Below are 13,701 nucleotides of genomic sequence, written 5' to 3' on the forward strand. Positions count from 1 at the left end.
CTGTGTCCAACCTGAGCTGGCACTGCTGTGTCACAGCTCCACTATGGTCTCTGAAGACTCATCCTCAGTTCTGATAGAGGAGGGGACAAGGAGATCAGCCAGGCTGAGGTCCAGACTGGCCCCGTGGGAGCTGGCTGCTGAGCCCCCACTGTGTATCTCGGAGGGGAGCAGTTGTAAAGAAGAGATGTCTGAGTCTGGACATCTCTCATCTCCTTTACAGTGCTTCTGAATTTGGAAAGATAATCCCCCAGTCAGAACCCATCCATTCTCAGTATCATGAATGAACCCTGGTATATGGCTGGGTAATAGGAGTTGAATAGTATAAAGAAAATGGGTAGTGAATAAATGCATTGGTTGATTTCATTGTGTAGTTGTTGATAAGCCAACTGTTTGTTTTCCTATATGTGTGTCATAATTATTACTGGTGTATTTTTTAGCAGGAGCAGTATGCTGATTTCAGTAGTGAGAGACTATATTGACCTAATTGCCAGAGTAATGTTATAATGAAAAGCCATTCAGGCTGCATGTCCTCTCTTGCCCTCTGGTTTCAAGAAGTGACTGAAGTAAACATCACTTCACTTCTAGGGAAATCATCCCAAGAGTGTTGTTTCATTGCAGTGTGATGGATTAATTTCATTGAAGGCACTAGCATTGTACAAGAAAGCAAAACACTCTTGGAAAACTCAGGAAGTTTCCCTCATTGTGCTGAGTTCATTTCAGCATCCTCAGTGACAAATGCCTAAAAACCCATCTGCTCCAGTTGCTGGCTCACTTGGCACAATGCATGGCAGAGCTGTCACCTCTGGCTGTGATCTGCAGGGATGGGGGGAGACCAACTGCTGACAGCACAGCTGGAGCATCTTCCTTTATGCCTCCTGGGAAGGAGTGAGCATCGTTCAGAGGTGTCTTGGTCTGTTTGTATATTTGGTGGATATTATTTGAAGGGAGAAGTCACAACATGTTTCAATGAATTGATTTTCAAACTGGTGTCTCCTTAATCATCATTTCCTTAGGCTTAGGAAAGTATTTGGTATTTTATAATTCAAGTGCTTTGGAACAGGGCATCAAGTGAAAACTGTTAACCAGGATGAGATGGAATTCACATTTAATACTGTGTGAGCTTTCTCAAATGCTGCAAGTTAATTACATCCCACCATGATCCTTTGATATTTGAGTAATTTTGGAGCACAAAGGCTTAAATTTTAGAGGTTTCCCTCCTCAGATGACACAGAAAAATGTCACTGTATTCTCTGTTCTTGCCAGGGGTTAACCTGTATTTGTGGGAAGGATTTGGTACATGGATTCAAGGTAATTATTACCAGTGTATAATCTACTGAGAGCCCAGTCCTTCCAGGTGTAGAACAGCTTTCTAGAGATCATGAGTGTCTTAAGCTTTCAAAGTTGAGGGTATCAGTTTGGGCAGGGTTGGATCTTCAGTGGTTGTTTGGCATGATGTTGAGCTGATGGCACGAGCTGTGTGAGCTTCCTTGCCCAGGTGGAAAGTGCTGCAGCTCATCCCCAGGGAAGCAGCTCCAGTGTGGCTCACTCAGTGCTTGTGAGGGAGGACCTGGCCAAGGCAGTGGGAACAGGAGCTCCTGGCTTCTTTTCCACTCTCTACTGCTGACTCACAGCAAAACATAACTTGCCCACAGTATCTTAGCTTCCTTTATACAAAAGGGGCTGATAGCAACCCTCACACTTGTGCAAAATATGTTGGTTGAGAAGTTCCTACGTGAACCATTTGCTTCACAAAATGCTGCTAAACCAGGAAATAACTCCCATCCCCCTTCAGTTCTCACCATCCCCGTGGCTCAAAGCCACAGAGGTGGTTGTTCTGCGTGGCCCTTGGTCAAATGGGGAGCTGTGTGCAGCCACAGGGGAGTTGTGTAAGCAGGGGGAGTGCAGGCAATGGGGAGATTGAATTTCTGACAATGATGCAACTTGCTGGAGCCATTATGAATTGAAATGGGGTCTTATTCAGCTCTGCTAATAAGAGGGTAAATGCAGCTAAATACAGCTGTCTTCCTTGCTGTCATTTGGTATTTATTAGCAAATATGCAGTGGAATTGAATCCCTTGTAAGTACTCTGCAGCTAATGGTAGATAGCAATTAACTGAAATGACTACTGTTGAGCACTGATGCTGCCATCAGTGAGTGGAAGGGGAGATCTGGAGCCAGTGCACAGACTCAGCAGCTTCTAGAACTTCCTGCATTTCCCCCTCTGCATTCTCTGTTTCATGCCTTTATCAAAAGAATGCAGTGAAAACTGCTTCATCTTGGTGCTCCTTGGAGCTCCAGCTTGAACAAACACTTCTCAAGCAGCAGTAAGTGTGTGTGTCTATATATGTATTACTTTATTATTTTGAGTTCAGGGCTCACTGGAAAGACTCACTACAATCCCTCCACCAATAAAGTGTGTGGAGTGGAAACTTCCTCCCCTCCAGATGTGCTGGTGGCTCAGAGCTGCCTCTGCAGCACCTCACACGATGCAGGAGATGTGAAGGAAACTGGCCCAGATGTTTGGAACCAATTGAGAAGCTGGGAAGGACTGGGTGCACCATTCATTGTGTAATCTTTGGCTTTTCCAAACAAGTCAAGGGGGTTTCTTTTCTTCCCCTCACTGAGAAGGTGACATGTAGGTCAAAGTGACCCAGAGGCTGCTCTATTGAGTGGAGGGAAACCAGCTTCTGTGTGCTGATTTCAAACTAGCTAAAGTAAGTATATCTTGATTTGTTTGTCACTGCTCCCTGCCAGCCTGTGTTTGCTACAGTGCTTGTGGGGAAACAAGGAGGGTGAGTATTGAATATGAGGAGCTGAATGACCAAGAGGTCTGGTGTCATGGCAATGTGATGATATTAATGGTATAAAGTTGCAAGCACGTGTACTTAGGAGCTGGTAATAACATTTTCTTCTTGGAGATGGGAACTCACCACTTGGGAGCAGCTGTATGTGTGCTTGTGATAGGATGATGTGAGCCTCCAGCCTGTTGTGAGGAAAGTGTTGCTTGATGAGGAGCAAGGAGCCTGCCTGGGGCAGAGCAGCCTGAGAGAAACTGCCTCCAGGCAGAGCAGAGCAGTCCAGTCCAGCTTCCAGTGCTGACCCAAGGCTAAGTGAATATAAATTCACCATGAATCAATTGGATCTGTGCATCAGGAGGATCTGGGATAGCTTTCCTCATGTAGGGAAGCCCATGAAAATAGAGCCTTTGTCAAGTGCAGCATGGACTTTAGAGCTGGGTTGTGTGGGATGTGAGCTCCCTCCATGTGTCCCTGTGCTTTGAAGGGGAACCATCCCTGGGGAGCTGAAGCAGCTCCTGCCTGGCTGTGTTATGTGGTGGTTCAGAGTCAAGGGCTGCTTTTCATGCACAGGAGCTGTGCAAAGACTGGGAAGGGAAATTACTAAAGGAGAATAATTCCCAGCTTGATTACTTTCTTTAAGGATGTGCTGCCAGTTAATTGTTTAAATGCATATTTAGTTAGTTAAGCCAGTGAATATACATTTATGCTGAGCACCTGATAAACTTCATCCCTTTCTGATTGGGAAAAGATGTTTAATTGCCTCTGCCATCAGTGCTCTGAAATTACTTTTTATTTTTATATAAAATTCAATCAGATTGCAATTAGGATGCTAAAATCTGTTGCTCCATTAATTCATACCAGTTGCTTCATTAATTCATATCAATAGACATACTAAGGGCTTTTTACAACTGTTGATGGGTTTGGTGTGTTTTTTCCCTGCCTTACCTTCTGTCTTTTAGCCTTGGGGACTTTAGAACTACAGTAGCTCTGACTGAGAATGAATTTTGCAATTGCCCCCACTAATATGAATCAAATACCTATTTTGTGTGTGTGTGTGAGGGGTTTTTTCCCCAAAGGCAGCTTCACTTTGCAGGCAGGAGGATGTTCCCTTCCATAGCTCCTCAGAGCATCATAGGCTGTGATCCTGCTGAACAGCCCTTGCCTAAAAGCAGTCTGTAGTGTGGTTTTCCAGCCTAGCAGAGGGAGGATAAGTGTGATGATGTCCATGCAGTGCTGTTTTCTTAGAATAGAGGAACAAAGATTTGAGGTAGAACAGTTGGGAGGTCTGGCTGTAGCTTCCCAGCATGTTGTGGGTAGTGTTGTCCCTCTGGGGACCTCTGTCATCACCCAGGTCCTAAATACAGGTCTGTTTTGACAGCAGTCTTGGTGATAGTTGTTAATGGCACTGATAACATCTGGTGCTGTTTGATTTGTTTCTTACATGGCAGTGTTCTCAGCATCCCCAGTGCTCCCAGGACCCTCGCTGCCTTCTCTGTGTTGCTTGAAAATGTTTGATGCATCAGAATCCTTTCCTTCTGCCTGGGCATCTTCTGTGAAGGAAAATGTTCTCTAATTCTTTCAGCTAGCTTGCAAGGCAGCCAAAATGCAATCTGTGATACAGATCATCATTAGCTGCTATCTGACAGTGATGAATGACCTTGGGAAATCTTGTTCAAGGCAGTGTCTGCTCTTCTGGTCATCTTGGCTCTTTCTGCCTTCGGATCAGTTATGCTTTAAAGAAGTTGTTAAGGAGAAGGGAGGGTGTCCCTGCTCTGTGTGGTATCAGGCATTTCCTCAGCAGTCACCACACAGCAGAAGGTCACCCTTTGCCTCCTCATGTGAGTGTCAGAAGCCACCTCCATACCTGGGTTTGAAATTGGCAGCTGTCACGTTGATGGGGGCTGAGGGATCTGCCAGCATTGTGCCACTCGCTGCATCCCTGGCAGAATGCTCTGCACATTGCCTCACTCATTTGTGGCCAAACATTGGGTTTGTGTTTGGCCTCTTACTGCTCTGAAAAAACATGTTCCTCTTCTTGTTTCTTAAACACCTAAATGGCCCTTTTTGAAGTAGCTGTTCCAAAGGGATTTCTGAAAGCAGCAGCACACTGAGGATATTGTATTTCTTAGAGGAAAGAAGACAGTACTTTCTCTAGGTGTCTGGAAACCAAAGCAATGCTCCTTTTCCTTTTCCCTTCAAAAGCATCATGCAGAGAAGAAAAAGAAGTGTCCCAGATAAACACAGTTCAGCATTGCAGTAACTTAATGGAGATGTTGCCCGTGCAGGTGGAGTGAAAACTGGAGAGCAATGTGTATTACACAGATATGAAGGTGCCATCAGCATCTTCAGAACCACAGATCCTGCCCATGACTTTCACAAGTGATCTGTCTGCAAAATTGTTCCCAGTGAACATCAGCCCTGCTGCTTCCTTCTGCCAGTGAACTGAGAGCTGTTGTACATGGAGTGTCCTCGTGTACTTGAGTGCTCTGACCTTTAGTTGGTCCCTCAGCGTTGCCTCGGAGTGTTTGAAGCCTACAGTGAGTGAACTGTGTGCAAAGCTGCTTTCCAAAATGAGCTCAGGCTGTGGGGACCTGAGGATATGGGAAGGGCAGGTGGGATTTAGAAGTGGGTTGTGTTTCCATTAATAATTGCTCTCCTTAACCCTTGTCACTTTACATGGCAGCAAAGGCTTGACAGAGTGTGATGCAGAGGAAAAGCCTCCTCTCCCTTGTTTGCTTGGGTCCCAAACTGAGCAGTGATGCTAACTAGATAATTCAGATACTCTGCAAAGCAGCCTGTTCAAGGACAAGCAGATTTTAATTAAAAGCTGTGTGCATCACAGGGTCATGTCCCTGTACTGTGCCTGATTACCCACAGAGCACGAGTGTGTGCATGTGTGTAAAGGAGCCACTCAAATGTTGGCTCTGCAGTGAGCTTGAAATCAAATATTTGTATGGGAGTTGAGGTGGGAGCTGAAATGAGCTGCATCACAGTCCCATTCCCCCTCTAGTTCCTTGGTGGTTTTGGGGACGAATGGATGGTGGGACAGGAGAAGTCACAAGTGTGTTTGGATGGAGAACTCTTCAGCCTGGGGTGACAGCCCATGTGGATTGCTCTGCTTTGGGGGATGCTGTTGAGCTGCCAAGTGTTGGATGTTTGGAACCACACAGAGCCAACTCAGCAGGGAGGTTGCCAGGCAAATAGGGTTGAATTTTAGTCAGTTTATGCACTGTTCATAGAGGAACTGGCTTTGTTTCCTGGCAGCTGAGGAAACACCATTCTGCTTGTTGGTAGGAAAAATGTATGAGCATTGGTATTTTGCACGTGCATCTCCCTGTGCCCCTTTGCAGGAGGCAGTGGAGAGCACTGGGTGCAGGGCTGTGCAGAAGGGAGCAGGAGCAGCTCTGCCCTGAGGTCAGCATGCACTGGAGGTGTGTGGGGGTACAGTGGCAAGTTGTGCCCGCAGGGAGAGCACAAAGTGCTGTGGCTTGGCCAGCACACCTCAGCCTTGGTCTGCAGACACCCTAGTTGCAGGGACTGGGTCTTGGCTCATTGTAAAGGGTGGATTTGAGGGAAGTGGCTTCTAGGGCTGAGCAGGAAACTGCTGCAGGAGGTGTGAGCTTAGCTGGTGAGTGAGGTGTTCTCTAGATCTGGGTGCCACAGTCAAACTTCCTGCAAATGCTCTTTTGCCTGAGAACAGAATGGAAACCACTGTAGGACGTGTTTTCTTTAGTCTGAGCCTTGCTTTGCTGACTCTGGACAAGTGAGCTGTCTTTGTTTTCTGAGCAGATGTCTACCTTTGACCTAGATAGTTTGACTTCTAAAAAATAGCTTGAGCAGAAACGAAAAAGCCAAAAAGAGCAGAGAGAAGTGTCTGAGTAGAGGAGCAGGGACATGCTGTGTCCATCTGCCTCGCTCAGGAGCTGACTTTGCAGGCAAGGCATTTCCAAACGTAAGCTCTCAAACATGTGCTCTGTCCCTTCTGAGAGCTTTGGATACACACAGTCTAACAGGACAGCTGGAACTTAAAGAGCACTTGTGGAGCACTCCAAGGAGCACATTTCCTTTCTCCTGAAGCAGTATCACTGGTATTTCTCCTCTCTGGCTCTCAAAGTGCTTGCACTGACAGCATGGCACGTGCCACTGCCAAAGGTGCCAAGAAACACAAGGGGGAAAGCTGTGCTGGAGACTAATGTACAGAGCACTGGTGGAAAAAGTGACAGCAGGAGGGTTAATGAAAAGCAGACACTGAGCACTGAATGCTGCTCAGCCAAGAAATTCTGCACAGTCCAGGGTTTTCTCTGGTAGCCAATAAAAATGTGTTCTGTTTTGGCTACCCTCCCTGTCACCCCGGGAGAGCAGCACAGGCATGAACAGCCTGGGGACGTGGCTCCCGCACTGTGCATCTCCTGGAACAACACTGGATGCTGGGTCACTCTTGTGATGGGAATGTGTGTCTTGAGAGCCAGGAGCCCAGAGGTTCTGGTCTGGATTCCTCCTGGGAATCCTTTGACCACTTGCAGACACAGTCTGTGAATCTGGAGGCTCCTGTGTGCCAAGGAGACTGCTTCCTCAGAGGGGCTGAGTGCTCCCATGTCTGCTGAAAGCTGGTGTCCACGCTGCTGGGGTGTTTGTCCTGGGGCTAGTACCTTGGTACTTGGAGCTGAATGCAGAGAGGCAGCTGCTGCCTGGAGGATGGCTCCAGGGTGTTTTTGTAGTTTGGGTTTTTTTCTAGTGCAATGAGTAACTCAAGGTGTGAGATGAAGTTTTAAGCATTGCATGGCAGTCTGATCCCTCTAGAAATAAGGGTCTTGCTTTTGACAGGATGGAGGCGTCATGTCTGGAACTGGCCCTGGAAGGGGAGCGTTTGTGCAAGGCTGGGGACTTCAAAGCTGGGGCAGCCTTCTTCGAAGCAGCAGTGCAAGTGGGGACAGAGGACCTGAAGACTCTCAGTGCCATCTACAGTCAGCTGGGCAATGCCTATTTCTACCTAAAGGAGTACTCCAAGGCCCTGAAGTACCATAAACACGACCTTACCCTGGCCAGGTGAGCATGTCAGGAGTGCTCCAATCCTACTCAGACTCAACCTGTCAGGGCTTGAGCAAAGGCAAGTTGTGTGGGGTCTGAACCGAGCAGCCTGAGGGAATCTGTCCCACAAATAAGCATCCAAAGCTAGGCATGAGGCACAGGGTGACTGACCTGTGGAGAACTCAGGAGGCAACAAGAATGGGTCAGCCACCTTCAGAGCAGGGAGGTGGAAAAAGGGATATGTATGTGAAGAGGGTGCTTGAAGCAAGAGCAAGGCAGTGTCTGGTTCTCTTATCCCCAGGTACTTGTAAGTACACCTGAGAGAACAGATCAGGAACAAAGATCTGTCTTCAAAGTTGAGAGAGCCTGGTCTGAAACCAGGCAGGAGTGTACAGTGGGAGCTGCTGGATGGGGTGTACATACCATGCTGTGCTTGCTGCAGCTTCAATTCTGCCTCCAAGAGATGGTGAATAGAAAGGAGCCTTTAACACTTGTGTCCCTTCCTCTTGTAGAACCATTGGGGACCGCATTGGAGAAGCCAAGGCGAGTGGCAACCTTGGGAATACACTGAAAATACTTGGGCAGTTTGATGAAGCTGTTGTTTGTTGCCAGAGACACCTGGACATTTCTCAGGAGCAGGGAGACAAGGTAATTGGTTCATGGCATCCAACAGGAATATTTCCTAGCTTTAATTATAATCTGTCTGCAAGTTGGTAAATATGCAATGGTGAGGGTTGGCTTTGGAAGAAGGTGGAGTGTAAAGCTCTCACTTCTGCCTGCTGTCACAGGCCTGGTGCTGCTGTGACAGTGAAGATAGGAAAGGTAAAGGTGAGCCTTCTGGCTTTGCCCATTTCTGCCCAGCAGTGGAAAGGTCCATAATGGGCTGTGAAGTGTAATACCTTGCTGCTGCCTGTTCTTCTTCCCTGTAGGTAGGTGAAGCCAGAGCACTCTATAACATAGGAAATGTTTACCATGCAAAGGGAAAGCATTTATCTTGGAACATGGCCCAAGACCCAGGCTACCTGCCTCAAGAAGTCAAGGAGACGCTACAGAAAGCTTCAGAATATTATGAGTAAGTATTCAAGCTTGGCCAGTCCTTTCTCCTGCAGGGAACAGGAGCCAGGGAACAGAGAGTCAGGCATCACTGATTGCTAAAAAGCACAAAGGGTACACCTTTGAGCCTGTCCTGCTCAGATCATTGTCTGTGTGGTGTCCCTGTTGCACTGGCAGCTCTCAGGGTCTGCAGGTTAGCTGAGCTCTGATAACCCTTGGGTTAGTGATAGCTGCAGTCTGTACAAGATGCCAGTTTTCACTGAAGGCTGATTTGTTTCCTGGGCCACTGACAGTCTGGGAGCTCTGGAAGACGTTGCTGAAAATCAGGCACTGAATGAGATTGTGCCTGTTGTAGTGAAGTGGGAATGTTCCCCTGGGATGCTGAGTTACAGTGGCAGATTGATCTCAAGGAAGGTGAGAGAGGCACTGCGAGGTTTTGTAACATTAGAGCTAAAATGCATTGCTTTGGTAAAACTCACTGTGGTTTGAAGTGTCACTGTGTAATTAAGTTCAATAGTGTGCTGCTCCTCAGAGCTGTATTTGGAAGCTGAAGTGTTGGCTCCTGTAGCCCCTGCTGCTCTCTGCTGGCCTTGAGGAGAATGGTCCCTGTGTGTCCCCATGGCTGTGGCTGCCAGCAGAGACTCAGCCAAGGGAAGAGCCTTTCACTTGAGGTCCTGCTTGTTCTTCTCATGGATCTGTACCTTATTTTGCTTGCAACATCCTTCTCTTTCCTTAACTACTTCCAAAGCTCACTGATGTCCCACATGGGAAGGTTGTCACCAGGCTTTTGGGCTGATGTTTTTCTCCCTGTACTCCAGTTTTGCCTCAGTAACAGAGATCTTTGTACATGGTCCTTTTAAATGGAGTGACAAGATCCTATCTCTGTCTTCCCATCTGAGGATGTGATAGTGCCAACATATAGCTCACCACCCTTTTTGCAAAGAATGGTGCATGCAGCATGGCCAGTGGGTAGATTTCTGCCAGCTGTGAGCATTGTGCTTCCCTGTGTGTGCTGGAGGTGTAAAGGGGAAAAAACCAAGGTAAAGAAATGGTGAGAACCTCCATGAGCAGAGCCCTGGCATGGGGCTGTGGATCTTGCCCCTGTCCTGCTCCAGGTAACCTGCTTTCTGCCATGCTCCTGGTTCTCCCCTGTACATTGGGGTGACCATTTCTTATTTAATGTGGGATCCTCTCAGGCTGTTGGTGTGTGAGCACTTGTGTGATTCCTGTACACAGCTGCAGATTGCTTGGGGTTGAGAGAGCAGCAGAAGCTTACTCAGCTGGATCTGTATGAGCTTGCAGAGCTGCAGCTAACACAGATCACCAGACTTTCACCTGCCAAGGGGTGTGACTATGCACAGGACAGGCAGCTGGGGAGGGACAATGCCTTCTCCAGCATTAGCTGCCCTTTCCTTAGGGTGCAAGTTTCTTCACCGTGTCTCCTGCAGAGTGTTGGCTGTGTCTCACCAAGGGATGCACTGCTCTGGTTTCTTTCAGGAGGAACCTGTCCCTGGTGAAGGAGCTGGGGGACAGAGCTGCACAGGGCCGTGCTTATGGCAACCTTGGCAACACTCAGTACTTGCTTGGCAACTTCAGTGAAGCCATAGCCTTTCACAAGGAGGTAGGAAACCACTGCACCTTCTTCCTGGGGTCAGGGGCTGAGACTGGCTGCTGGGGAGTTCTCCCCTTCTCACCACAGCCCAAGAAGTACAGGGAGATCCTTTCCCCCAGCTGTTTTGTCCCTTCTGTCTCTACCTGAGGGTTTAGCCCTGTGGCACTAATGCTGACTCCAGCCCTCATCAGCAGCTAATGAGCAGCTTCAGGGAAGGGTGCTGTTGGCTTGGAAACCAAAGGAGATATCTAAAGGCAAATCACAGCTGGGCCTAGCAAGGCTTTTATGCTCTTAATTTGTATTGGTCTAGATTTTAATAAATGCAAGCCATGGATTTAATTAAGCTGCTGAAAGAGCTGTTGATAAGGAGTAACTGTTGCTTGTAGAACATAATGACTTGCTGTAAAGCTTTACAGATGGGTGAGGTGTCACAGTGCCTGCCCCAATTAAAATGCTATTTGGCTTCTGTTTTGGAGTATGTATCAATTTCCTCATAGTGGAAGGTGCTCAGCACTTGGGAAAGTCAGCCCTGTCGTGGATCTTCTGCTTTTTAAATGCTTGGGGACAGCAGCCATCAATCCTTTCAGAGAAGGGGCTTGAAAAGGGGCAAGAAAACTATGCAGTTATTTGAGGTCAGGGGCAGGTGCTGCAAAGTGGAGGATGAGAGGTTGGGAAGCAGAAGGATTTGAGAGGAGAGGCAGGACTGAGGTGTGGGCAGGGGCAGAGGTGTGGGGAGCTGCTGCAGTGCACACAATTGATGTTCATTGTCACTGTGCAAAGTGACAGCCTTGTTCCTACACATTATTCTGCTGATCAACCACATCCCTTCACAGCCTGACCTACAGCTCTCCCTTCTCCTGATTATTCAGCTGCTGTAGTATGTCCAAACTCCTTTTGCACTTTAGCTGAAGAGATTTGTACTGATCAACCTGGACTAGGAGGTAGAGGAGGATGTGACATTGCTCCCCCTTTTCCAAAGGCCATTTCTGATGCTGAATTGCAAAAGAGGGAGAGATTTCCTGCTGCACCCAGCCCTGAAAGGCACGTGCACTGCTGCCTTGCTGGGTGGGAGCTTTGCAAACCAACAACTTAACCTCCCAGAAGAGTTGCTGTGTAGCAGGAGCCTGGCAGTGGCCACCCTGTCCTCACTGCTGTGTGTCTGCTGCAGCGCCTGGCCATTGCTAAGGAGTTTGGGGACAAGGCAGCCGAGCGGAGAGCCTACAGCAACCTGGGCAACGCACACATCTTCCTCGGGAGGTTTGACATCTCTGCTGAGTACTACAGGTAAGTGCCTGAGGCTCAGGCAGACTTGGGGCATGTGTCCCCTGGAAACCTTCACCTATCTCAGTGAATTCATAAGCTCAGGGGGATGTGACAAAGGACGTGGAGGCCAATTGCATGTGTGGGGGCTCAGCAGTGGCGAGTAACACAACCAGCTGGGAGGCTGCAGCGAGTTGCAGGCAGCGCCTGGGAGGCTGCAGCGAGTTGCAGGCAGCGCCTGGGAGGCTGCAGCGAGTTGCAGGCAGCGCCTGGGAGGCTGCAGCACATTGCAGGCAGTGTCTCAGGCAGCAGCTTCAATGCAGCACATGCCAGAGTGATGACTTGCCAGTCGCCTTGCCAAAGTGCCCTGCAGTGACCAAGTCTCTTCATTTTCACCTGTTCCATGCAGGAAAACACTTCAGCTCTCCAGACAACTCAAAGACCAAGCAGTAGAAGCCCAGGCTTGCTACAGTCTTGGAAACACATACACACTGCTTCAAGACTATGAAAAAGCAATTGAGTACCATCTGAAGCACCTGGTGATAGCACAGGAGCTGGGAGACAGGTAAGGGACTGCCTCAGAGGGTGGTATTTGTGGGTTCAGACCCTTCCCTGTGATTTGTAGTTCTCTGCTGCTGGGGCTAAAAGCAATGACATGTTCTTGAAAGTCTTGAGAAATCTCTCCAACCTGAGGCCTCAGTCCAGTCATCTATCAAAAGAAAGGAATGTGATTGACACATTCATCAAGTCATTCAGAGCTGGAGATTGTGCCCTTAAAGCCATGTCTGCTTGGGCTGAGTGAGATTTCTGTTAAGAGGTACTTCAAGAAGGTGCCATGAGGCTACTGCTGTTTTATCCCAAAAGGGCTCCTCCAAAACTCCCTCAAGTTCCCAAAAATTCTGTCTTCATAAGAAATTGTGTAGCTAGGGCACACATACATTGAACTTTGTCCTTTTGCTCTGAGTTGATGCTGGAAACTTCCATGCAGAAACAAATTATGTCACATGGAACATGAGGAGAGAATGTATTTTGCTTCTTGGCCTCATTCTTCCTCCTTCAGGAGGCTCAGCCTTCTCTCTTTGGTATTGAGATGTTATAAGAGAGATTGGTTCCTTTCTCCTGGATACACCCTCAGTGATGCTGGAGCCTTCTTGCAGCTTAGGTGCCTTTGCAGGCACCTTGCCCAGAGTTGTGGCTCAGGGAACCTGAGTGTCTTCCACTAGATGGAGCAGAGACATTAGGATGGGAGCTCCATGCCACTCTCCGGGCAGCATCTGCTCAGAGAAGGTATAATCCCACCCAGGGGTGAATCATGCTGTGGGGGTGCAGGCCTGTGGGCTCCTGCATTTCTGGGAACACACCCTATTAGCAGAAGGTATTGAACAGGGTGACAAGAAGAATGTTTATATGCTGATGAGCCCGCCCAAACCTCTGCAAAGGGAGTTGCAGTCACGCTGAACCTCCCCCCGCGCCCCCTCGTGCTTTTTTTATCCCATCACCCCCCACATCTGCTGGTTTGCAGAGCTGAGCAGGCTCTGATGAGCAGTAGGTCTCTGCCTGCTTCTGCAAAAGGTGTTGAAACCTGCTCCAGAGACACCTGGGTGTCTGGCTCGGGCTGGTGGCACCCAAGGGCTGGGAGCTGGGGCTGCCCAGGGAAGGTTTCACGTTCTCTTTCCCTGGCTTCTGAAAACAAGAAGTGTGCCCTGGCAGCCTTGCAGAAACAGGTCACTGTTTGCTTGGCTGCTGTGTGCAGTTTCAGTTTGTGCATGCATCCCAGGTGACAGGGTGCTGGGATTTAGCAGGAGAGCATTGTGTGCCCACAGTATTTCCTCCTTGCCATGTTGGTGTTAGTCCAGCTCTGGGCTGGGTGCTCCACGTCCTCTAGATGCATTGTGCATCTCTGGAGTGGAAGCCTTGCTGTGTGAGGTGGAAGCTGGACAGGAGCTCTGG

General features: G+C 48.5%; 1 protein-coding gene across 4 annotated transcripts in view; it reads left to right on the top strand.

The window, feature by feature from the left end:
• GPSM1 (G protein signaling modulator 1) overlaps positions 1-13,701 on the top strand; it is a 69,363-nt gene that overhangs the window by 13,139 nt on the left and 42,523 nt on the right. For all 4 annotated transcript variants that reach the window (XM_062011751.1, XM_062011754.1, XM_062011752.1 and 1 more), the window contains exons 2-7: positions 7,623-7,844; positions 8,339-8,474; positions 8,756-8,898; positions 10,377-10,500; positions 11,660-11,775; positions 12,161-12,316. In XM_062011751.1, coding sequence (XP_061867735.1) covers positions 7,623-7,844; positions 8,339-8,474; positions 8,756-8,898; positions 10,377-10,500; positions 11,660-11,775; positions 12,161-12,316 — 897 coding nt within the window. The remainder of the gene's footprint in view (positions 1-7,622; positions 7,845-8,338; positions 8,475-8,755; positions 8,899-10,376; positions 10,501-11,659; positions 11,776-12,160; positions 12,317-13,701) is intronic.

This window comes from Colius striatus, chromosome 19, assembly GCF_028858725.1.
Source record: "Colius striatus isolate bColStr4 chromosome 19, bColStr4.1.hap1, whole genome shotgun sequence".
NCBI classification, from domain to species: Eukaryota; Metazoa; Chordata; class Aves; order Coliiformes; family Coliidae; genus Colius; species Colius striatus.